The sequence below is a fragment of the Aphelocoma coerulescens genome, chromosome 2, assembly GCF_041296385.1.
Source record: "Aphelocoma coerulescens isolate FSJ_1873_10779 chromosome 2, UR_Acoe_1.0, whole genome shotgun sequence".
Lineage (NCBI taxonomy): Eukaryota > Metazoa > Chordata > Aves > Passeriformes > Corvidae > Aphelocoma > Aphelocoma coerulescens.
In genome coordinates, this window is record NC_091015.1 from 1,092,090 (window position 1) to 1,116,899 (window position 24,810).

The 24,810-nt window shown below is 54.6% G+C and overlaps 2 protein-coding genes across 6 annotated transcripts in view; one reads left to right on the forward strand and one right to left on the reverse strand.

The window, feature by feature from the left end:
- Nucleotides 1–115, reverse strand: part of KLHL18 (kelch like family member 18) — a 19,305-nt gene extending 19,190 nt beyond the window's left edge. The window contains exon 1 of the mRNA XM_069006080.1: nt 68–115. Within this exon, the coding sequence (XP_068862181.1) occupies nt 68–115 (48 nt within the window). The remainder of the gene's footprint in view (nt 1–67) is intronic.
- Nucleotides 76–20,058, forward strand: KIF9 (kinesin family member 9). Of its 5 annotated transcripts, XM_069006188.1 has the most exons (23): nt 76–403; nt 667–735; nt 1,175–1,311; nt 2,057–2,144; nt 2,710–2,875; nt 3,002–3,108; nt 3,980–4,204; nt 5,251–5,334; nt 5,468–5,560; nt 6,313–6,460; nt 7,228–7,292; nt 7,875–7,952; nt 9,197–9,265; nt 9,892–9,996; nt 10,287–10,342; nt 10,759–10,900; nt 11,649–11,776; nt 13,165–13,326; nt 15,868–16,076; nt 16,490–16,669; nt 18,112–18,227; nt 19,049–19,153; nt 19,950–20,058. In XM_069006188.1, exons 1-23 carry the CDS (start codon nt 155–157, stop codon nt 20,055–20,057), a joined length of 2,889 nt encoding a protein of 962 aa, XP_068862289.1. In that variant the 5' UTR covers nt 76–154; the 3' UTR covers nt 20,058. The 5 variants fall into 5 exon arrangements, with proteins under 5 accessions (XP_068862289.1, XP_068862290.1, XP_068862291.1 ...); XM_069006189.1 differs by lacking the exon at nt 13,165–13,326; XM_069006190.1 differs by lacking the exons at nt 19,049–19,153; nt 19,950–20,058 and having other exon boundaries at nt 17,315–18,202.
- Nucleotides 20,059–24,810: the final 4,752 nt, after the last annotated feature.

Genomic DNA, 24,810 nt, shown 5'->3' on the forward strand with positions numbered 1-24,810 from the left:
CCCCTCAGACCCTTCAGGGCTCGGGTGGTCCCTACGCACCCCCCCGCCCCCGGGGGCCGGGCCGCACCTTGAGCGTCACATCGCAGAGCTTTCCCTGCCGCCGGATCTCGCCCATCACTCCATACCCACGGCTGGGCAGGTCTCCCACCGAGAAATGCACCAGATCCTCGGGATCCAGCTCCGGGTCCGCCGCCACCGCCGCCGCTTCCAGCATCGTCCCGGCCACTCCCGTGCCGCTGCCGTCCCGCTTCGCCCCCGCCGCGCGCTGGCCCCGCCCGGCCGCCGTATGCGGAGCCACTTCCGGGCTCTCCCGGAAGTTGCCGTTGCCATGGAGAACCCGGAAGTGAACGCTGCCATGGCGACCCCGGACGCCACGCCAAGCCCAGCTGTAGAGGGGTCGCAGGTGGGACAGGGACCGGGGGGTGCCCGGGGGGTCGCCCTCCCCTCCTCAAGGGGTGATCGGAGGTCGTATCCCCGCACAGGCGGTATCAGCCCTCCAGGCATTGCCCCCCTTCCCCCGGGCATCACCCCTCACACACCTCGGGAGGTGCCTTGGAAAGTCACAGGATGGTTTGGGTTGGAAGGGACCTTAAGGATCATTCCGTTCCCACCCCGTGTCTCCGGGTGCCCTTCTCACGTGCAGTCGGCTTTGTTTCTCACTGGCAGGAGGAAGATGAGCAGGAGGGGCTGGAAGAGAGTCAAAGCTCCACATCCAAAGCAGAGACCGAACAAAGGGTAATTCCAACCGGGCCCAGCCAGAATCCTGGAATGGTTTGGGTTGGAAGGGACCTTAAAGTTCATCCCATCCCACCCCTGCCGTGGGCAGGGACACCTCCCGCTGTCCCAGGCTGCTCCCAGCCCCGACCAAGCTCCCTTGGGCACAGCCAGGGATGCAGGGGCAGCCCCAGCTGCTCTGGGCACCCTGTTCCTTCCCATCTCCTCGTGTAAATAGCCCCTCCCAGGAATAGTTTCTTTTGTCCTTGCGTGTCCAAAGCCCCCCACAGGGCCTTGCTGCAGCAAGGGAAATGCCACTCGCTCAGAATTGGTTCTCTCCCTGGCTCATAGCGGAGTTTTCCCCCCAAATTTCCCCTTCCTCCTTTCCCTGCTGTGTGTCTTGCTTTGAAGAAGTCATTCACAGCTGCTCCAACACTTGGTTCTGGGTTTTTTCGGACAGAGTTCTGTGGCCTCTGTGAACTCCCAAGACCAGGAGCTAGACCAAGACCAAGAGCAGGAGAAGGAGCAGGCTGAGGACGAGGAAAGCATCATTTCCTCACGGCTCTCTGACACGGAGCCCAAGGGTGACGCCCCCAGGTATCACCCAAACGTTCCCCTGGTTTAAATCCAACAAGTCCTGCCTCAGCTCAAACCTCCACGTTTCGTTTTAGAGCAGTCCCAGCAGGTGAAGTGTGAGAGGTCACAAAAATCCTGAATGTACCAGAAATCCCCAAGATTTTGTCCCAAGCTAGAAGTTGTCACTACACAATTATTGAGCACGGGCTGTCTGGAGGAAGTGACTGAGGGAAAACGTGGGATCTACGCATTCCAGGGGTTTAAAAATCCTCAGTGCACGTGGCTGTAGCAGCTGGATGGTCCCTGTGCCCTCCTGGGGTGGGTTTTATCCTCCAGCCTGTGGATATTTCCTGCAGGAAATTGCCAATCAGCTGTTTTTTGGGAATTGAAATGACTTTAAAAAAGGCTGCGTGTGACCAAAGAAAATCCCTCTCCTACTCCTGCAAACATTTTGCTTTCCAAGGCTAAGAGGAAGAAACCCTGTGTGTATCCAACACTCCTGGGCCTGGTACACATGAGGAAATCAGGAAATCAGGATCAGTTTGACCCTCCTCTTCCCACATCCTCCGTTTTCCAAGCAGGACAAGGCTGGAAGGAATTTTCAGCAACCCCTTGCCCGCAGCTGCTTTTAGTGGGGAATAAAAACTGCAGCTGCATAATGGCCAACACTTGATTTTTAAATTTGACTCCTCTGCCTCACCTTTAGCTGACAAACACTATAAATTTCACTTTAGGCAATGCAAGATTCTCCTTTTCCTCTCCTCAGAGCACCAAAGCGAGTCCAGGCGTTCGTGCGGGTCAAGCCAACAGCTCATTTTGCCCAAAATATGATCAAGCTCGGGTCAGACAACAAGGTAGAGTAAAAGAAGTTGGAAGTGGGAAAGATTTGGGGTTTGAGGCCAGCTTTTCCCATGGGAAAACAGGATTTTTCCATCCCTTGAGGCCACGGGTAACAGTTTGGGGGGTGCTGCTTCACGTGTTCCTGCTTGGCAGTGGTTGTGTCACGGCGAGGGTGAGCATGGAAAATGCACTTCCCGTGGTACAGTCACCAGGAAAACCCTCAACAGGACTGGGACTGGCTGATCCAGGAGGAATTCCCAGTGATAACCACAATTTGGCACAGTCTGTTTCTATCCCCTCATATGCAAATCCCTCCCTCTGCCTTCTCTTGCTTAATTAAGAATTTCCCTGAGGCACAGGAAGTTAAACAGATGAGCTTAACCACATTTCCTTTTTATTGGTGATATTTATCACCAGAAATCCAAGAGCATTACCAGATATTTTTAGGACATCTAGAACTATCCAAGGCAGTAAAATAACCCTGTTATTTGTGCTCCCTCTTCTGCTTAACCCCAGGCCCTCGACTGCTGAAAATCCTCAGGGCTGCTGAGTTGATCTTCCTCTCTTTTTGGCTTGCAGAGCATCGATATCTACATCCGAAAGAGTCCCAGGGGAGGAGCTGTGAATAACTCTCACACTGACTGGTCCTTCAAGCTGGATGGGCTTCTCCACAACACTTCCCAGAAAATGGTTTATGAGACCGTGGCCAAGGACTTGGTGGCCAAAGCTTTGCAGGGCTATAATGGTGATTTATTGCAATTTTGATTATTTTGATCATAAAAAGAGACTGGATTTGAGGAGAGATCCATTTGTTCTGTTGGAGGCTCCCTCCCCAGTTTATTCTTTTGCTTTTGAATTTTTTTTTTTTTAGGCACCATCATGTGCTATGGGCAGACTGGTGCTGGCAAAACCTACACCATGACTGGAGTGACCTCTGACTACAGACGCCGAGGGATCATCCCCAGAGCTATCCATCAGGTATCCAACTGGATCTGGGTGGGAAAAGAGGTGGGAGAAACACCAAGGAACACTCTGGCATCAGCTCTTGCTGATATCCAAGTGTTTTAACACAGTGAATATGTTTTATGTGGTTTTTTCCCCCTCATTTTACCCAAGGGATGATGGTTAAAGAGTGAAGGAGTTTTATTGGCATTCTCACAGGTTGTTCCTCTTTAGTTGCTGTTTAAGTTCTTGCTGCTCCCCAGATGTCACTGAGCCTTCGGAAGAGGTGTTTTCCAAAGTGTCCTTTTGTGAAATCAGGTTAAAACTGATCATAAAATTGTTAAAAAAACACCTCTAAGGCACAGAGACACTGGCACAGAGCAGCTGTGGCTGCCCCTGGATCCCTGGCAGTGTTCAAGGCCAGGCTGGACATTGGGGCTGGGAGCAGCCTGGGACAGTGGGAGGTGTCCCTGCCCGTGGCAGGGGTGGGATGGGATGGGCTTTAAGGTCGTTTCCAACCCAAACCATTCCAGAATTCCATGATTCTATAGGATCATTGAATCCAAATCCAAGCTGAGCCCTCAGGGACCACAGCTCAGATTTAGCCCCACACAGCCCCAGCTGCACTTGGAGCTGTTCAGAACTATCTCTGTATAAATATCTATATTACATAGCTTTAGATCTTGTATACATCTTAGTGTGTTTATTTCCATTTTATATCTATTCATACTTTATGTCTATTTATATTTTTACCTGTTTCTATTTTATATCTATTTATATCTTGCACCTATTTATATCACACCATTTATATCTCCTATCAACATCTACATAAATATCTCCTCTGAAAAGCCACAAATACCTACAAGTTCTGCCTGTGAACGGACACAAACCCTTTGTCTTTGTGCAGATCTTCAAAGCAGCTGCAGAATTCCTCAATGTCATGGTCACTGTCCGAATTTCCTACCTGGAGATCTACAACGAGACCTTGTTCGACCTCCTGGCGCCGGGGCTGGCCCAAGGGTGCAGGGACACCCAGCTGGTGGTCAGGGATGGCCCCCAGGGGGTTTATGTCAAGGGGCTCTCCATCCACCCCGTCAGCCGTGAGGAGGAGGCCCTGCACCTCCTTTTTGAGGCAAGAGAAGCCAAATATTCCATTGGATCCCACGGTTGTGGGTGTTGGCTGAGGGAGGAGGCGGAAAAGCGGGAGTGGGTGGCCAAGATGGTGGAAGGAGGTTCAACCGCCCCTCTTGAGTGTGGGTAGAACGACTGGGAACTCTTGATCTTGCAAGGAAAATGTCCCTGGCTCAGGGATTCTGGAAGATGCTCCAAGAAAAGGTGATTTGGGATGGTCCTGGCACTGCTGGAATTCCCAGCAGGGCTGTTCAGGGTGAGAGATTTGTGAGGGGTCTTTGATTACTTAGATCAGCATCTGTCTTTCCCTCATGGCTGCTTCAGTTCTTGAGGAAATCAGGGATAAATAATTGGATCTGGATGCAGGAATTCTCAGCCAGGGCCATCTGGTGTCCTTAAAGTCTTTCTCTGGCCTTTTAAATGACACGGTGCTGTCCTGGGCTCTGGAATGTGCAGGGACTGCCTTTTTCTTTTTAAAGAGTAGAAGGAATGTGATGATGGCTGGGAAAGCTGGGAACATCCAGCCTGGAGAAGAGAAGAGTCCAGGGAGAGCTGGGAGCCCCTTGCAGGGCCTAAAGGGGCTCCAGGAGAGCTGGAGAGGGACTGGGGACAAGGCCTGGAGGGACAGGACCCAGGGAATGGCTTCCCACTGCCAGAGGGCAGTGCTGGATGGGAGATTGGGAATTGGGAATTGCTGGCTGGGAGGGTGGGGAGGGGCTGGGCTGGAATTGCCAGAGCAGCTGTGGCTGCCCCTGGATCCCTGGCAGTGCCCAAGGCCAGGCTGGACATTGGGGCTGGGAGCAGCCTGGAACAGTGGAAGGTGTCCCTGCCCATCCATGGGGTGGTAATGGGATGATCCTTAAGATCCCTTCCAACATCCCTTTGTGTTCCTGTCAGAGGTTCAGATCCGTGGCCATTTGAAGCTTGGGGAGCTCTTTGCTTTTCCAGTCATCAGGAAATGGGAAGAGCCACAGAGATGTTGCCTGGCTTATCCTCAAAAAGCCACAGTTCCATGAGCTGAGCCTGGAATTTTCTCTCCATTGGCAGGGTGAGACCAACAGAGTGATAGGAGAGCACACCCTGAATAAGAATTCCTCCAGATCCCACTGCATCTTCACTTTGTACATTGAGGTGAGAGCTCCAGCCTTGTTCCTACTCACTGAAATGCCTTCCTAGGATTCAAGAGGACCTTTGCAGTTCTGGTTTTTCCTGTGTTTCAGTTTTGTCTGCTCCTAAGTGCAGGTTCTCTTCTTCTCTCCCTCAGTGTCGTTCCAGAGATTACACAAATCGCAAATGCCTTAAATCTAAAATCACCTTAATTGACCTGGCAGGATCCGAGAGACTGAGCAAGACTGGGGTGAGTGATGGGAGCTGCTCGGGTCCCTTTGGAGCCCACACTGTGGAAAAACAGGGAAGGGAACGGAGCTGGGGAGGGGCTGGAGAATTCCTGAGGGAGCTGGGAAAGGGGCTCAGCCTGGAGCAAAGGAGGGTCAGGGGGGACCTTGTGGCTCTGCACAAGTCCCTGACAGGAGGGGGCAGCCGGGGGGGTCGGGCTCTGCTCCCAGGGAACAGGGACAGGAGGAGAGGGAATGGCCTCAGGCTGGGCCAGGGCAGGGTCAGGTTGGATATTGGGAGCATTCCTCCTGGAAAGGGCTGTCCAGCCCTGGCACAGCTGCCCAGGGCAGGGGTGGAGGCCCCCCCCCTGGAGTGATGTAACATCCATGTGAATGTGGCACCTGGGGACATGGTCAGGGGTGGCCTTGGCAGGGCTGGGGGATGGTTGGACTCGATCTAAGAGGCCTTTTCCAACCTCAGCAATTCCCTGATTCCATGCCATTCCGTGTTGATCAGAACCAAAATGGCATCAAGCCTGTGACAAACACACAGTTTACCCTTTGGGAAGGAAATGCAAATCCTTGTAGACTTGTAATGGAAAACCGTGGTTTAGGAAAACTCCTTTCCAAACTGAGGAAAGCTCCAGATGATGAATTTTTGGGGCCTGAATTAACTCCTGACCCTCGGAGTCAGCACTTTCCCCCTTGACAGGGAATATCCTCTCTCCTGTTGTTTCCCCATTATGGAATCTTTTCCTGTTGGTCTCCGTTGCAGTCGGAAGGGCAGCTCCGGGTCGAAGCCTCCTACATCAACAAATCCCTGTTGTTCCTGGAGCAGTTCGTCATCGCCCTGGCCGACCCCAAGCGGGAGCACATTCCCTTCCGCCAGAGCAAACTCACCCACGTCCTCAAGGACTCGCTGGGTAAGAGCTGGGAATTCCAACAGCTCCTGGGAAACTGGGGTTTCAGGCAGCAGATCAAGTCCTAAGGCTGTAATTCATCATGGAACCCTGGAATGGTTTGGGTTGGAAGGGACCTTGAAGCTCACCCAGTGCCACCCCTGCCATGGCAGGGATACCTCCCACTGTCCCAGGCTGCTCCAAGTGTCCAGCCTGGCCTTGGGCACTGCCAAGGATCCAGGGGCAGCCACAGCTGCTCCGGGCATCCTGAAAAACAGAACCTTCATAAACACCTGGAACTCAGAGTTTTCATTCCCATCTTCTCCCTGCATCCTCATTCCGTGAGACACAAATTTCCCCGTTATTTTTAAGTCACTCTGTGTCTCTTTTTCTGTGCCCTTTAGAGGGACAGTTACACTCTGGCTGTGTCCTCTGTGCTTCTTCAAACTGAAAGTAGCCTTGGGTGGGATACTGGGAAGGAATTCCTGGCTGGGAGGGTGGGCAGGCCCTGGCACAGGGTGCCCAGAGCAGCTGTGGCTGCCCCTGGATCCCTGGCAGTGCCCAAGGCCAGGTTGGACACTTGGAGTACCCTGGGACAGTGGGAGGTGTCCCTGCCCATGGCAGGGGTGGCACTGGATGATCCCTGAAGTCCCTTCCACCCCAACCCATTCTGTAATTCCTCTCCTCTGATTTAATCAGCACATCCTATCAGACACTGCAGAAAAGGAAACAACAAAAACATCACCCCAAATTGTGTTATTTGCTTTATTTTTGTTATCATTTCTTCCCAGGGGGAAACTGCAACACTGTGCTGGTGACGAACATCTATGGGGAAGCATCTCACGTGGAAGAGACTGTGAGTTGAGGGGATTCCTGCAGAATCCAAGCCTTGCTCCTGCTTGGTTTTAAGGAACAGTCTTTGGAGGCTTTTGGCAGGGAAACATCCCAAACTTTGGAGAGCTCCTCTTATCCCAAAGGCTCAAAACCAGACTCCTGTCACATGAGAGCCTGCAGCACAGCAGGCAGGAGCTGCTCAGATTTAAGCTCACTGGAGAGTTGTTGTTATTATTATTATTATTATTATTATTATTATTATTATTATTATTATTATTATTATTTGATGTGTTTCCATGGGACATCACATCACGGACTCACTGGAATTGCCCCAGTTCCCAGCAGAGCTGAGCTGGCTCCTTGCTGGAGCAGGGATCAGGAGGAACCTCCCAGGAGGTTGTTTTTTAACCTGTGAAATGATAAAATAGGTGAAAATCCCCCTGTGGGAACTGGATCCGTAGCAAACAGGAGGGAATCACCTGGAGCAGTTCATACCTTTTAGATTTCTCTGCTCCTGGATCTGATGGAATTAAGTAGAAAATACTAGGAAAATGATATCTCTGCCCAAATCTCTCTGATTTCCTTTAAATCCATTGTTTTCCAGCTGTCTTCCCTTCGCTTTGTCACCAGGATGAACTGGGTGACAGCTGAGCCTGTCCCCAACGAGCCCTTTTGCCAGGAGGTATGGACAGCAGGGGCTGGAGGAAGGGGGATTATCCCAGATTCGTTCATATTTAGGATAACACCCTTAAAAAGCAGAGGAAAATCGGGTAGTTTCATAAACGACCCTTCCTCAGCCAAGCTGACACTGCTGGTTTTAGGTGGGTGATGAAAGGGATCAATATTAATCCCTTTTTCTGGGGAGTGAATGACAGTTCCCTGTTCTGAGGCACAGCCATGCAGGTGCTCACATCTTCCCTGACACCTGGGAATTCTTTCTCCTGCATATCCCAACTTTTTCTGATGGGATTCAGCTCTCAACTGAGAGATTTTATTGTGAATTATTCCTCTGATATGCAGGGAAATCATCTCCAGTCCTCCTGCAGCTTTATCCCTGTTGCTGCTGGTAACAGAACAGCTTCTCCACAATTAGAAAACTTGGTTAATCAAGGAAATCATTTAAAAGAAAAGGCCCACAGGATTTTAGATGCCTCGAGTGCACTTTCAGAGTGAAAAACAAACTGGAGGAGCTGGAATTGGAAGGGAACTTTTGTGCTTTGGTGCTCCAGAGGTCACTTCAAAGCAGCTCCCCCTGTCCCAGGCTGCTCCAAACCAAGTCCAGCCTGGCCTTGGACACTGCCAGGGATCCAGGGGCAGCCACAGCTGCTCTGGGCACCCTGTGCCACCCTCACAGCCAAGAATTCCTTCCTTAAATCCAGCCTGAATCTCCCCTCTGGTAGTTTAAGCTCAGTGTCCACTTCTCCCTGAATCCCAAGATTTTTTTATATTCACTTTTCTGGAAACACATTTGAAATAGTGAATCCTTGGAGATATTCCATGGATATGGAGAAATTCAGTCAAACACAGCACAGGGAAGTCTCTCCTTTGTCCCAGTTCATGTCAGAGCTGCTGAGTTCAGGGCAGAGGTGAGCCCTGCACAATGTTTGGCTTCCAGGATAATATCCCAGAGCCCGGAACTCGATGGTCCCTGCGGGTCCAGGTCAGGAAATCATCACTTCATAAAGCAGGTGGCCCTTCTTTGGTGGCTTGGGCAGACTGTGCAGGCAGGACCCAGCAGAAACCATCCTGTTGGGAGCTAATCAAAGGCAAAATGATTTCCAGACCCACAAATTCCCTGCTGCAGGCCCTGAGGGAGCTGGGATCCAGCTGGGATATTGTCCAGCAGCCAATTTCGTGCTGTTTTTAGCAGGGTTATTTTTTCCCCGATATAATTCAGTCATTTGCTCACCCTTTTTTCCCTGTTAGGTGTCAGTGAAGGCTTTGGAGGAGGAGATCCAACTCCTGAAGCAGGAGCTAAACATGCAGAACTTCATCGTAAGGAGCACTGAACTCAGTGTCCAGGGGGGTTGTGTCCTTCCTTCTGCTTCCAGCACCATCCTTTGGGGCTTAGGGAAACCTCCCAAGATCCCACACAGAGGGATTGTGTTGGAATCTCAATCCACTGGAGGTGGTTTCTTTCCAGGCTCCTGATGCCTTTCTGTTGGTTGGTTGCTCCCAAATTCCATCTCCTGGCAAGTCAGGTGATGAGAATCCCAAGCAGAACTGGGCACAGCAATGCCAGGTGTTTGCCAGACCAGTGGAATCCCAGAACTCTGGAATGGTTTGGGTTGGAAGGGACCTTAAATCCCATCCCATTCCACCCCCTGCCGTGGGCAGGGACACCTCCCACTGTCCCAGGCTGCTCCAAACCAAGTCCAGCCTGGCCTTGGACACTGCCAGGGATCCAGGGGCAGCCACAGCTGCTCTGGGCACCCTGTGCCACCCTCACAGCCAAGAATTCCTTCCTTAAATCCAGCCTGAATCTCCCCTCTGGTAGTTTAAGACCATCACTCCTTGTCCCACCATGGCAGGACCTGCTCAGAGCTTTGTCCCACTGTTCTCACAGGCCCCTCAGCTGTTTGTAACTCCCTGATTCTCACTTTTCCAACTTTTTTTTTAAGGCAAATCATTCCTTCATAAGTTACAAGCCCCTGACTGCAGCCCAGAGAGAAGAAATCAGATCTCAAGTGCAGAAATACCTCAGAGGAGTCATTAAGGAAATCGATGTAAGTGGTGAAAAAAGGACTTAAATCCTGATTCCACCCCATTTTCCTCCAAGAGAGGAGCAGTGAAAACGTCTTTGGAAGAGGCTGTTTTCCACCCCAAACCCACCACAGAACTGTGATTTAATTCCTTTTTGCGTGTTAAGTGTGTTGCATGTTTTCATTCCATTTTTGCTGGTTTGGAAGCTCCAGGAGACTTTCCCTCAGTCTTAAAAACCCTTTAAATTGATTTATTTGAAACTCCTTTACAGAATTGATACCGAAATTGATGGCTTTGTACCTCTCTTCCTCAGATAGTGAATGTCAGGCAGATCCAGGAGGTGTTTAGGCAGTTCAAAGTGATTGTAAGGTAAGTTCATAGAATTCCAGTCTGGTTTGGGTTGGGAAGAGCCTTAAGGATCGTCCCGTTCCATGGGATCCCATTCCATGGGCAGGGACACCTCCCACTATCCCAGGGTGCTCCGAGCCCTGTCCAACCTGGATTAAAGGTTAAAATGAGGTGATGGCACTGAGCAGAGTTGGTATGGCTTGATGTCGACCATCAAAAGCTTCTGGGAAGCATTGAAATAACCATCAAAAAACTTTAATATCCAAGATCCCTAAAGGAATGTCATGGAAAAGGAGAGGAAGAGAGCGGACAACAGGATGGGTGTTGAGGGATAAAACCACGGGGAAAAGGTGTTTTTCTTTGGGAATCCGACCTTGGCAGGGATCCCAGGTGTGTCTGTGTGGGACAGGATTCCTGAAGGGCTGGTTTTTCCTCAGCCAACAGGAGGAAGAAGTGGAGTTCAGGCTCCGCAGCAAGTACGGGCTGGGACACGGAGACTTCGCTGCTGACTCTGAGGCCAAGGCTGAGTGGAGATCTGCTCTGCACACTGAGGAGGCTCAGGACAATCAGGAGGACACGGTAATGCTGGGGCTTGACCTGGCCCAGAATCCACCTTAGAACTGGCTCCTTTGCTGCCAAAATGGGAATTGCCTCCAGTGCAGCTTTTCCCTGTTGAAATCAAACTCAGAAACCTCAGTGGGGTGAGCTTGCAAAAAAAAAAAAAAGTGTCCAGAGCAGAGATGCAGCATTAAAAAAGGAATTCCTGTCAGCAGAGGGATTAATTTGGCCCTTTATCTGCACAGAATAATTTATAGAATGGGAATTAGAATGCCAGAATGATCTGGGTTGGAAAGGATGTTAAAGATCATCCTGTTCCATTGGGTGGGACACCTCCCACTATCCCAGGGTGCTCCAAACCAAATCCAACCTGGCTTGGACACTTTCAGGGATCCAGGAGCAGCCCCAGCTTCTCTGGGCACCCTGTGCCAGGGCCTCCCTTCCCTCCCAGCCAGGAATTCCTTCCCAATATCCCATTTAAACAGGCCCCCTTTCAGTTTAAAGCCACCTACAATGCCATCTACAAAGTGACCTGTCCAGCACTGGTGTGGGGTAGGTGAGGTCCTGCCTCCGCTGAGATCCCTTTGTTAATCCTTATAATTTCTGGAGCCAAGTGTAGAAATCACACATAATCCATAAATCCTGCCCTGGGCCCTCACAGAGTTTTTAATTCCCAGATGAGGCCGTAGCAGGGGAGGGAGGAGCTGCTGGGTGAGGCCTGGACAGTTTCCATGGTGCAGACACAGGGGTTGTTCCTCTCTGCTTCCAGGGAAGGGGAGATGAAGGGGATGAGGATTTGGAGCTGGAAGAGGATGAGGAGGCTCTTGAGGGAAGTCCTCCTGTATCCCCCGTTCCTGATGGGAAGAAGGAAGCCAAGAAGGGCGATGAGCAGCTCGTGTGAGTTAAGCAGTCAGAAAGTTCTCCTTTACCTCTGACAATCACAGAATCATGGAATTGTCAGGATTGGAAAAGCCCTCCAAGGTCATCGAGTCCAACCATCCCCCAGCCCTGCCGAGGCCACCCCTGACCATGTCCCCAGGTGCCACATCCACATGGATGTTACATCACTCCAGGGGTGGGGACTCCACCCCTGCCCTGGGCAGCTGTGCCAGGGCTGGACAGCCCTTCTGGGGAAGGAATGTTCCCAATATCCAACTTGAGCCTCCCCTGGCCCAGCCTGAGGCCGTTCCCTCTCCTCCTGTCCCTGTTCCCTGGCACCTGCTGTCACCCCCAGGGCCTTTCCCAGCTGCTGTCCCCAATCCTCGTGGTGCCCCAAGTGCAGGACCCAGCAGTACCCAGAGCCCAGCTCTGGTCAGGCAGGAATGTGCAGCCCACGGAGGAAGGAATGGAGGGAGCTGGGAGAGCAGCAGAGAAGGAGAAGAGATTTGGGGAGGGAAGGGGGAACAGTCAGTTCTGAGCAGAGCAAGAGCCTTCAGTTTACACAAATAAATCCCTGCTTGGCTCTTCCCTGACATTTCCCTGAAGTCCTCGTGTCAGGGAGCAGAGGAAGCACCAAGGCTGTGGTGGCCACATGAGCCCTGGGCTCTGCTGGGCTCTTCTGCTTTTAGGGAGGCACCAGGGGATCTGGCCAACACTCTTCTGTCTGTGTTCCAAGCCCCACTCTCCTCTCACACTATTCCTTAGGAAGGAATTGTTCCCTGTGAGGGTGGGCAGGCCCTGGCACAGGGTGCCCAGAGCAGCTGTGGCTGCCCCTGGATCCCTGGCAGTGTCCAAGGCCAGGCTGGATTTGGTTTGGAGCAGCCTGGGACAGTGGGAGCTGTCCCTGCCCATGGCAGGAGTGGGATGGGATTTAAGGTCCCTTCCAACTCAAACCATTCCAGGATTCCATGATGATTCTATTCCCTGCAGTTGAGGCTGGAGGGGTTTGTGGAGGGAAAGGAGCAGGGAACCAGGCTTGGTGTAGATGTGGGGTTGGATCAAATCCTTGGAGATTTCTTTTGGAGAGGGTTATCCTTTGTCCAGGTGTGCCCAGAGCTGGACAGGGTGGGACTGTTGTCCTTGAGCTCCTTCTCAAGAGAGCTCATCTGGCCTGGCCTGTATTCCATAGGATCCAGGGCAGTTCCTCCACTCTAAGAATGAAGGACTTTGTGGGAACAAGGCTGATTTTATTCCTTGTCACTGGGTATTTCCCTGGAAACTCTGGCAGCAGCTACCTCAGATCACCAGTTTTGAAATCAGCAAAGCCAAACCCGCTGCATGTTTTGGTTCCAGTTCCTCTGGTGAGGAAATGAACAAATCTGGTTCACCTTTTCCCCCTTTTTCAGGAAGGAAAGAGGTGGGAGCCCTCCTCCTGAGCCAGGCCAGGATGAATCCTCACCTTTAGAAAGTTCCACCAAGGATGTGGATGAGGAAGAGGAAGGAAGTGTGCAGGACAGTGATGAAGAGGTCCCAATCTCATCTTCAGGGGAGGATTCCCAGAAGCCCGGGTAGGTTTTCCCTGTGAGGGAGTAAATCCCCTTTTCCAGAGGGTGTTTTACACTGGAACAATTGGATTGTGTTCCCTGAGTGCAACTACAAGGGAAGGGGGAGAGCTCTGGAGATCTTCAGGGAATACAGGACAGGAGCGGTGCTGGGAACACCCTGAGCTCCGGATGATGGTGGTGAGGGTCACCTCTGTGCTTCGAGCTCTGCCCTGGCCAGTTGTTGTTGAATTCTTTTGAATTTTAATTAATTTAATTTCTTTAATTTAATTTTATTTAATTAATTTAATTCTTTAATCTCTGAAAATTTCAGCATCCCTTTGGTGAGTGGGAAAATTGCAGGGAGTCCTCATATCCAGCCAGAAATCCCCACAGGCGTGGAAATGGGTCAACAGAATCATGGAATTCCAGGCTGGCTTGGGTTGGAAGGGAACTTAGGGATCATCCCATTCCCACCCCATGGATGGGCAGGGACACCTCCCACTGTCCCAGGCTGCTCCAAGCCCCAGTGTCCAGCCTGGCCTTGGGCACTGCCAGGGATCCAGGGGCAGCCACAGCTGCTCTGGCAATTCCAGCCCAGCCCCTCCCCACCCTCCCAGCCAGCAATTCCCAATTCCCAATCTCCCATCCAGCCCTGCCCTCTGGCACTGGGAAGCCATTCCCTGTGTCCTGTCCCTCCAGGCCTTGTCCCCAGTCCCTCTCCAGCTCTCCTGGAGCCCCTTTAGGCCCTGCCAGGGGCTCTGAGCTCTCCCTGTGTCCTTCCCTTCTCCAGGGGAACATTCCCAGCTCTCCCAGCCTGGCTCCAGAGCAGAGGGGCTCCAGCCCTGGGGCAGCTCTGGGGCCTCCTCTGGGCTCTCTCCAGCAGCTCCAGGTCCTGGTGCTGTTGGCCCCGGGGCTGGGGCAGCTCTGCAGGTGGGGAATCACCTCAGAGGGGCCAAGGGGCAGAATCCCCCATCTCCTGCTGCCCACGCTGGGGCTCAGCTCAGGATGTATTTGTGGATTCCAGCAGAGCAGCGAAGCTGTCACAGGAGAATTCTCTCCTGGAGCTCCCCAGCCGGGTTCCGTTCCCTCCACGCGGGATTTGTGTCCCTCTGGCACTGCCGGGGCTGCCAGGACAGGCTGCAGCTGCAGGGGGCACATCCCAGAGCACTCCAGCAGCTCGGAGCTGGCTCTGGGAGCTGCAGCTGTGGCACTTTGCCCAGGGGCTGTTGTTTACAGCCCTGTGCCAGTGCTTTGGCACGGGAACAGCGTCACACAGCCCTGGAGGAGCTGGAAAATGCCCTTAAGAGGTCACTCAGGGAAGGCAGGAGTTGGAATCTGGCTTTGCCCAGGCCAGAGTGAGGAATGTGGAGCCTTTGGGTGGAATGAGATGAGCTTTAAGGTCCCCTCCAACCCACATCATTCCATGGTTTTCTGTTCCTCCCTGCTGCTCCCAAATCCATCCTGCTCTCCAGGAACATCAGCAGCATCTGTGGGCTGTGACATTCTCCCTTGCTTTGCCGGGAGTGCTTCCCATTGGAATAACACCAGCTGTTCACAGGGGCACAGTGGCATCAAAGCCCCTTCATGGAAAAGTCGGGAATGGCACTTGGGATTCAGACTGGGAAAACAGGCAAGACTTCCAAGGCATGGCAGCAGCACTGTGGGGCTGGCCAAGGCCCGGAGCCATGGGGTTTGGCTGGTGGAAGGGACGGATCCATGCTGGGAATCCAGCACAGGAAGAGCACAGGCATTTGTTTAACAATGGGGAGGAACAATATCCATTCTTTCTGTGAAAATTCAATCCATGAAAGGCTGGCTTTCCAGGGAATACTCAGCTCTGAGGCATCTCCTGAGGAATATGGTATCTGTGTAAAGGACTTTGTTCTGGGAGCAGCCTGGGGGACAGTGGGTGTTGGGGTTGGCACGGGAACGGTGCCAGGGAGCAGCCAGCACAGAGAGACCCCAAAGGAACCCAGGGAAATCCCATCCAGCCTCAGCTGTGGCCATTCCCAAGGACTGGGGAGGCCACAGCTCAAATCCTGTGTCCAGCTCTGGACCTGTCGTGACAAGAGGGACACTGAGAGCTGGAGCATATCCAGAGCAGGGAATGGAGCTGGGAAGGGGCTGGAGAATTCCTGAGGAGAGCTGGGAAAGGGGCTCAGGCTGGAGCAAAGGAGGCTCAGGGGGGACCCTGTGGCTCTGCACAAGTCCCTGACAGGAGGGGGCAGCCGGGGGGGTCGGGCTCTGCTCCCAGGGAACAGGGACAGGAGGAGAGGGAACGGCCTCAGGCTGGGCCAGGGGAGGCTCAGGGTGGATATTGGGAGCATTCCTCCTGGAAAGGGTGGTCAGGCATTGAAGGGACAGCCCAGGTGGAGTCCCCATTGCTGGAGGGATTTACCAGCCCTGTGGATGTGGCACTGGGGACGTGGGGCAGTGGTGGCCTCGGCAGTGCTGGGGGATGGTTGGACTCCATGATCGTGGAGGGTTTTTCCAAGCTGAGCCATTCCATGGTTCCATGCTGTGGGGCAGGACAGAGTGACCTCCCGTGTCTGTGCCTGCTTTCAGGTCCCCTTCATCCAAGGAAGAGGCATTTGAGCTGTTTAAGAAGGAGGCTGGAAGGGAGATCCACCAGATCTTCAGGGAGAACAAGAGAATCCTCATCTCCAGGAAGAAGAGAAGCTGTTCCGTGGCACACAGGATCAACCACAACAAGCAGCAGATGGAGGGAATCACGGAGGCTCTGGAGGCTTGGAAGCAGAAGCAGAGTCAGAAGGGTGAGGAGGCAGCATGGGACAGAGGGATGGAGCTCTGGGCTTCAGGGAATTTTGGGTGGTCATAGATTCCAGGATGGTTTGGGTGGGAAGGGATCTTAAGGATCATCCCATTCCACCCCTGGATGGGCAGGGATACCTCCCACTGTCCCAGGCTGCTACCAGCCCCAATGTCCAGCCTGGCCTTGGGCACTGCCAGGGATCCAGGGGCAGCCACAGCTGCTCTGGAAAATCCAATCCAGCCCCTCCCCACCTTCACAGCCAGGAATTCCTTCCCAATATCCCATCTAAACAACCCCAGGGATTTTTCCCCTGGGAGCCACGTCAGACCGTCCATCAGGGTGTCACATCTGCAGAGCCCTGTCCCTGCCTCTCTGCCCTCACCAGAACCTTCCCTTCCTTTCCTTCCCCTCCAGGAGAATTGGTGGATGAGGAAGGAAAGATGATCATCAAGGGGAGGGAGCTTTCCCTCATCCTGAAGCTGAAGGAGCTGAAGGAGGCGCACAGGGCTGGCTTTGCCGAGCTGCAGGACCTGAAGGCAGAGATCCAGTACTGCCAGCAGCTCGTGGATAAGTGCAGGAAAAGGCTCATCTCAGGTGGGAGCACCAGGGCTCAGCAGCCCCCAGGTTATCTGGGATAAATCCAGGCTGGAGCACTCACAGACCTCGGAATCCTGGAACGGTTTGGGTTGGAAGGGACCTAAAAGTCCACCCAGTTCCAATCCCCTCCCACTGTCCCAGGCTGCTCCAAGCCCCAATGTCCAGCCTGGCCTTGGGCACTGCCAGGGATCCAGGGGCAGCCACAGCTGCTCTGGCAATTCCAGCCCAGCCCCTCCCCACCCTCCCAGCCAGGAATTCCTTCCCAATCTCCATCCATCGCTGCCCTCTGGCAGTGGGAAGCCATTCCCTGTTCCTCCATCCCTTGCCAAAGTTCCCATCCTCTGTTGTCCTTTTTCCTGTTGCCTTCCAGGCTGGGTTTTATCCATGCTCAGGTGGGGTTTTCTGACCTAACCCTGAACTGCTGCAGATCCTTCCTCCCAGACAATTTCCCTCTGCTCCCTGGGCACACCACGACATGGGGGAAAGAGCCTCCCACAAGGAATTTTCCAACAGTGCTCCCACTGCTGGCCCTGGATCTCATCCCTGATTTTATTTAATAGAGGTGGTGGTTAAGGAATTGCCCTGGGACAGGGCTTGGGCTCTGGATTCCCGATATCTCCTTTGTCCCTGTGTGATTTCCAGGTTCCAGGCAGCCTTGTCAGGAAAAAGAGCTTGGCCACAGCTCTGCCGGGGAAATCCCTGCAAATTCCTGGTGGGCTCCACCTTGGAATCTGTGGATTCAAACTACCCCTGCTGTATCCCTGGATTTGCCTCTCTGATGGAAGCCAGTCCATGTCTGAATTCCAGAGCCCCAAACATTTGGATGCTGTGCACATGGCAACGTTTGCCAGGGGACAGCTTGGATCCATCAGAGCATCCCACGCTGGAAGAAACGCACGGATCATCCCAGGGACAAACAGGGCCCGATCCCAACTCTGCACTGCTTCCTGTTGGATCTGGGTTTGGCATTTTTGGGTGCTCCAGATGTTTGCTGTTTGTTCAGACATCCAGGACTCACCCGGATCAGGAGGGGAGTGCCTGGGAAATGCCCAGGATTGATAAGGACGTAATTCCCACGCGCTGCGTGTTCTCACTGGCTATTATGGGATGGCAGGCGGCTGTGCTTGAGTGTGTGGGATTGAAATCCGAGTCCCAGGCGTGCTGCTTGTTCCAAAGGGATTCTGAGGGCTGCAGGAGCGGTGCCTTCTCACTGCCAGGGCACTGTCCCCAGAGCTGGCCACCACCTCCTGGCCACCTCAGCACAGCCATTAGCCTCCTTAAATTAACTTTTCCAATTGTTTAAACTCAAAATCCTGGAGTTCTGAGCTGTCTGAGGGTTTAAGAGCACTGAGATCCCACCTGATCCATAGGGAGAACCAGCCCATGATGTCTTCTGGGTCATTAATTACAGCCATTAATTGCCTCTCTTTGCTTTGCAGAGTTTGAGATCTGGTACAACGAATCCTTCCTTATCCCTGAACATGTGAGGGAAACTCTGAAGCCTGGTGGGAACACCAGAGCAGGAATGATTCCCATAAACAGAGTCACGTGCCTGGTGAGTTATCCCGGAGTTCTGCTGGTTCTCCTTGGGAGTCACGCGGGGGGTGGTGAGGGAGCCCGTGGAAGGAGGGGGAGGAGGAGGACAAGGAGAAGGAGGAGGAGGAGGAGATGGAGCTCTGTGAGGCACAGAGGGAATATCTGTAGCCACATCCTGCTGCCACATTCCCTGCACTGTTTAGAGGCTAAATCAGGACAGTGACTGAGGCACCTGGGCGTCTGTGGAATATCAGGAACAGGACAAAGTGCCCGGGGCTGCAGGGATGGTTGGGAGCCTGATTCCCAGCCTGTGGGATCCGAGGTTTGCTGCCAAATCCTCGTGGCACTGGTCGGTACCAGTCCTGTGGTAGGAGCCACCACTGTGGGGGCCAGGGGCTTATTCATTCTGAAAAAACACATTTCGGTTCAAATCCCCATTTCCCAGAATTCTTGCATCCAAAAAAAGCGTGGCCAGAAGGAAAGGGAGGAATTCTGCCCCTCTGAGGTGATTCCCCACCTGCAGAGCTGCCCCAGCCCCGGGACCAACAGCACCAGGACCTGGAGCTGCTGGAGAGAGTCCAGAGGAGGCCCCGGAGCTGTTCCAGGGCTGGAGCCCCTCTGCTCTGCAGCCAGGCTGGGAATATTCATTTTCCCTGTGGGAAAATCCCAACCCTTGCAGGTTTTTGCCCAAAGCTGCTCCTCCAAGGTGTAGGAAGGGGAACCTCTCACTTCCCAGGCTTTTCCTGGCTGAATCAGTGTTCGGTGCAGCAAACAGGATCGTTATCCCAGGTCTCCGGGGGTGTGCTTTGCACATGGAATGGGGAATGCTTTTCCTGGCAGGATGAAGATGAGCAGGACAGGTCTGAGCGGATGCAGGAGACGGTGCTGCCGGAGAGCCCGGGCTCTGAGTCCTTCTACAGGGCCAGGATGAAGACGGAACAAAAGGTAACCCCAGCTGGGCCAGGGAGAATCCCACAATGGATTGGGATGAAAGGGACCTTAAGGATCATCCAGTGCCACCCCTGGATAGGCAGGGACACCTCCCACTATCCCAGGCTGCTCCAAGCCCCAGTGTCCAACCTGGCCAGAACAAATTCCACCAGAGAGAGCTGGGAATGTTCCCCTGGAGAAGGGAAGGACACAGGGAGAGCTCAGAGCCCCTTGCAGGGCCTAAAGGGGCTCCAGGAGAGCTGGAGAGGGACTGGGGACAAGGCCTGGAGGGACAGGACACAGGGAATGGCTTCCCACTGCCTGAGGGCAGGGATGGATGGGAGATTGGGAATTGGGAATTGCTGGCTGGGAGGGTGGGGAGGGGCTGGGCTGGAATTGCCAGAGCAGCTGTGGCTGCCCCTGGATCCCTGGCAGTGCCCAAGGCCAGGCTGGACACTGGGGCTGGGAGCAGCCTGGGACAGTGGGAGGTGTCCCTGCCCACAGCAGGGGATGGATTGGGATAATCCTTAAGGTCCTTTCCAACTGAAATCATTCTGAGATTCCATGGAAACACCTCAAAAGCAGCTTTTCAGTGTTCCAGAGAATCTCCCAGGGATTCTTGACCCTCCTTGGAGCCTGCTGGGATCTGCTATTGGCAGAGCAATGCTGCTGTGATGGGGATTTTCCCAGCTTTTCCCAGCACCACTTGGAAAGGCCGGGAAGGTGGTTGGGTTTATTTTTCAGGAAAAAAGCTTTTCCAGGTGAGAGCTGTGCTTGAGGTCAGTGATCCCTTTGTGTTCCTTGTTCCCAGCACACCTTCAACAGGACCATGGCGGCCCTCCAGAAAATGAGCAGGAAACCCGGCCTGGTCACGGCTGCTGGGAAGAAGAAAGCCCTGTCCTTCCTGCCCATCACATAGCTTGGATCCCAGCATTCCCTAAGGAATGCCACCTCAGGAAGTGCCTCCTGCTTGCGTCCACCATGGATTTATAAGAATAAACAGCAGGAAAAGAGAACCACGCAACCTTTGGGCAGGCAGGGAGTCCCTGGGCATCGATCCCGCTGTTTGGACAGGACACGGGCCAGGCAGCTCCAACAGCACCACTTGTTTTCCTGAGCCTCTTGGAAAGGCAGGGTCATGGCAGAGAGGTTGCTGTGGACAACCCAGGCTGCTCCTGATTCCCTCTTTCCTGGTGCTGGAGCCGCAGGATTCCTGGGCTTGTTCCCTCTGGAGCAACAAGTCATGGCTTGGCCTGTTGGATCTGCCTGGAGAAGGGAACGGAACAAAGATTAATTTCTGGGTAATCATGGAATGGTTTTGGTTGGAAAAACCCTCCAAGATTGAGTCCAACGATTCCCCCAGCACTGCCAAGGCCACCCCTGCCCCATGTCCCCAAGAGCCACATGCACAGGGCTGGTAAATCCCTCCAGCGATGGGGCCTCCACCCCTGCCCTGGGCAGCTGTGCCAGGGCTGGACAGCCCTTCCCAGGAGGAATTTTCCCAATATCCAACCTGAGCCTACCCTTGAGGCCGTTTCCTCTTGTCCTGTCACCTGGGAGCAGAGCCCGACCCCTCCTGGCTCCGACCTTCTTCCAAGGAATTCCCAAGAGCCAGAAGGTGCCTCCTGAGCCTCCTTTTCTCCAGGATGAGCCCCTCCAGCTCCCTCAAAATTATTTGGGAGGCTGGAAGAAGAATGCTGAAAGCCCCAAAGTCAACCCCCCGCAGCTGCCAGGAACATCCCACTGCCAGAACCAGCACCAGCCATGGTGGGAGCATCCCTAATCCAAGCATCCCAGATTTTCCACCTGCCGCCCCCATGTACACGGAAAGTGAGGGAATTAAGGACTCCACAGTTCCGTTTGCTTTAATTCCCTGGAGCTTCCTTCTGTCCCCATAACAGCACCTGCCCCCTGGAAGGGCACTGGAGAACATCCCAGAAATCACCTTTTCCTTCTAATGACCCATTTCCAGAGGCTCACAGAGCTGCTGGGAATTCAAGGCAGCCTGGATGTCCCAAGAAAACGCTTCCACACGACTGGAACGGAGCCTTCCTTTGTCCTTCCCTCCACCCACCCCTCCTCTGCTTCCCACCCCATCTCTGTGGGTCCCTCCTGCCCACACCGTGCTCCCGAATCTGGGAAAATCCCAGAAATCTCAATATTGGAAGCTGTAAATGTGGTGCCAGTGTCTGGGAGTGCCGGTGATGCCAGGGGTGATGCCAGGGGTGTTGACACTGGGCTGTGGGTGATCCCGGGGCGCTGGTGCTCCAGGGCATGGGAGATGCCAGGGAAGCAGCTGATCCCAGGATGGTGTGCCATGGGTGATCCAGGGGTGCTGGTGATCCCAAATGTGACACCAGTGAGATCCTGGTGTGGTCCCGGGGACATCTCAGTGATCCTGGGGGTGATCCCAGTGTGATGCTGAGGAGATCCCGGTAAGATCCTGCCTGTCCCGTGAGTGATCCAGGTGTAGCCCTGGTGATCCTGGCAGTCCTGCAGCTCATCCAGGTGTGGTCCCAGTGATCTCCCATCGGATTCTGGCGAGATCCTCAGGATCCCAGGGGTGATCCCAAGGAGATCCTGCGGCCAGTCCTGGTGCGGCCCCAGGGGAATCCCACTGAGATCCCGGGAACAGTGTGGCTGAACCTGGTGCGGCCCTGGTGATCCTGGGGAGATTTCAGTGATCCCGTAGCTGATCCTGGTGATCCTGGGAGTGACCCAGGCGTGATCCTGAGGAGATCCTGGTGGTGCAGTGGCTGACCTGAAGCAGATCCCGGCAGTCCCAGTGTGCCCCGCTGACCCCTTCCTGGATCCCGGTGGGATCCCAGTGACACCCAGGCTGCCCCCGGCGATGCCTGGAATGATCCCAATATGGTCCCAAGAAAATCCCGGTGGTGCTGCGGCTGATCCCGGCGGGATCCCGGTGGCACCGCGGCCGATCCTGGCGTGGTGCCGGTGCCCGCTGTGGCCTCGGCGATCCCGGGGGCGATCCCGCTGTGCGCCGAGAAAAACCCCGGCGGGGCCGCGGCTGATCGCGGCGACGTCCCGGGCCCGATGCCGGCGCGTCCCGGGGCTCGGCGGCCGCTCCCGGAGGGATCCCGGTGCTGCGCGGTGCCGCGGGAGGAGGAGCCGGCGGCCGGGGCGGATCGCGGCGGGGCCGGGCCGGGCTGGGCGCGGGTGGCGGGGGGGCCCCGCCGGACCATGTGAGGAGCCCCGACGGGGCGAGCGGGGCCTCCCCGGCCAGGGGGCACTTGCGGAGCCCCGCGCCCGCCCACCCATCATGGGGGATTTCTACGACCCGGAGCACCCCACGCCGGAGTAAGCGCGGGCCCTCCGCGGCCTCGGGCCCGCCGGCACCGCGCGACCGCCGGCAGCCGGGCCGCTGCCCCTTCCCCTTCCCGTTCCCCTTCCCATTCCCGTTCCTTTGCCCCTTCCCTTTCCCTGTCCCGCCGCCCTTCCCCTTCCCTCCGTCCTCCCGCTGGCCCGGGGTAGGCCGCGCATCCCCGGCCTTGCGTGATGGCCGCGGCCGGGGCGGGCGCGGGGAGGGCGGGCAGGGAGCGCGGGGAGGGCGGAGAGCAGGCGGCGGGAGCGGCGGGAGCGGCCGCGCCGGGGGTGGCGGGTCGGCTCGGGGGCCGTGTCCCCCCTGTCCCTGCCCGTGTCCCTTTCCCTGTCCCTGTCCCTGTCCCGTCCCTGCCCGGGGGTGCGCGGGGGGAGCCGGGCGGAGCGTGCGGACGTGTCCCGGCCTCCCCGCGGGGCCATTTTTCAGTACCTTCTTTATTATTATTATTATTATTAATGTTATTTTGTCTAGTTACCGAACTCCGTCTTGCTTTTACCCCTGGAATTCTCTCCCCCCGGGCGGCCCCTGCCCTGACCCCATTTTCTGCCAGGAGGAAGGAGCCAGGGAAGGGGGAGCAGCCTAATGGCCGGGAACTCTGGTTCTCCTCTGGATGGGGAATTTCACCAGCTCACCCCCCTCATTCCACCAGGGCCTCCGGCTTTATCGCCTCTCCTGAGAAGTCACTCTGTCCCTGCTGGGTTTCTCCCCCCCACCCCTTTCCCGCTGCTTCTCAACGTTATTTTTACAATTTTAGACTTTCTTGGCGAAGGATTCAGGGGCTCCATAAACTTTGCCGGCTCTGGGGTTGAAGGAGCAGACATCTGGCATGGAGCACCCCTCGAGCGACGGCCAGATCGGAGGCAAAGCTAAAAATGGTGGTTTTTTTGAGCAGGGACAACAGAGCAAACCTTTTTTGAGCGATTTCTGTCTGTGCCCACCTGGAGCAGTTGAGGAACAGCTTCCCCTTGTCGCAGCTGAAACGGTGCTGGTGGCTGAGCCATCTAAAATTAGTGGGGAATGGAGGATTTCATTTGGAACCCAGGTTGTGTTTTGCCAGACGTGGCTCCCGGGATGGGAGAGCCTGGAGTAAAGCCTGGTTTACTTCAGCTTAACCCTGCTGGGACGGTCCCTTCCCGAGAGCCCCTCTGGGTCCAAACCACTCTCCTGTTCATCCCAAAACTTTTAGGCTAATTTAGATGTTTTGCCTCTGTAGTTTGGAGTGTGTGGAGGGATCTTGGTGCCCGGCGTTGGGCTGGCACTTGGAACTTGGTGTCTGAAAGTGTCCAGGTTGTCCCACGTCACCGTTTGTTGTCTAAAAGTGTCCAGTGGCGCCAACCCGGGCTGCTGAAAGGAGCCGGAGCGGCTCCTCTAACGACTTTTTAATGGAATTACGGATTAATTGGCCTGATTTTGGGGTTTCCTTGGGGCGTGTTGGGACTCAGAGTTTTCAGGAGGTGTCCTGGTGTTTTTAGGGTTGTTGCTCCCCCGTCCCCACCCGGAATCCCGGCGTTCCCTCCGTGCCCCAGTCGCGTTCGTTAACGGCGTGCCTTAATTTGGATGTGCTTTTCCCGGCACAGAACTTCTACCTGGAGCAAAGGATTGTCTGGGAAAATTGGCTGAAGGTTGTTGGAAATGTCTGAGGATCTGTTGGCTGTTTGGGATGACGGGAATTCAAACCAAGCCGTGCTGGCTGGGGGGTGTTGGTGGCTTGCCCCGCTCCGTACCCGCCGCGGGGTGGGATGAGCAAGGATGCACAGGCTTCTCCTCTGGGATGAGTTGCTTTTGTAGCTTGGACCGTTGGGATTGTGCTGCTTGGAGAGGGTTGATCAGAGACTGGTAAATCATCAAGCTCAGCCTTACTTTTCCTGGGAATTATTCACAGGATGGTTTGGGTGGGAAGGGGCTTTAAGATTATCCCATTCCACCCCTGCCATGGGCAGGAATCCCCTTCCACCATCCCAGGTTGCTTCAAGCCCCGGCCAGCCTGGCCTTGGACACTTCTAGGGATGCTGCTGAGCTGGAGCTCCATGCTGGCTGGAGAAGGTGGATGCTGAGCTGGGAGCTGAACAACGACTCGTCCGTGCCCATGGCTTTTACTGGAATTTCCCTGTGGGAAAGAACCTCTGGCTCGCTTTTACCTCGCTGGTCGCTCTCTGTGTCCACTCGTCAGCCGGAGCTCGGATTCCTGGGAACTTCGGTATCCAGCAGAACCAAGTCTCCTTGACTCTTTGGATGCTTAAATTTGGGCCAACCCAATTCCCTGAGCTCGGAGCTGCCACCAGATTCCACATGGAGCCTCTCCACAGAGCTGCCCAGTGCTGGCCTGGACCTG

What these genes read in the sequence shown, in the direction of transcription:
- KIF9 (XM_069006188.1), top strand. Translation starts at nt 155, where the DNA reads ATGCACCAGATCCTCGGGATCCAGCTCCGGGTCCGCCGCCACCGCCGC. An exon ending in CAGCTGTAGAGGGGTCGCAG is followed by an intron (nt 404 to 666) that starts GTGGGACAGGGA and finishes TCTCACTGGCAG; the next exon opens with GAGGAAGATGAGCAGGAGGG. An exon ending in AGAGACTGAGCAAGACTGGG is followed by an intron (nt 5,561 to 6,312) that starts GTGAGTGATGGG and finishes TCTCCGTTGCAG; the next exon opens with TCGGAAGGGCAGCTCCGGGT.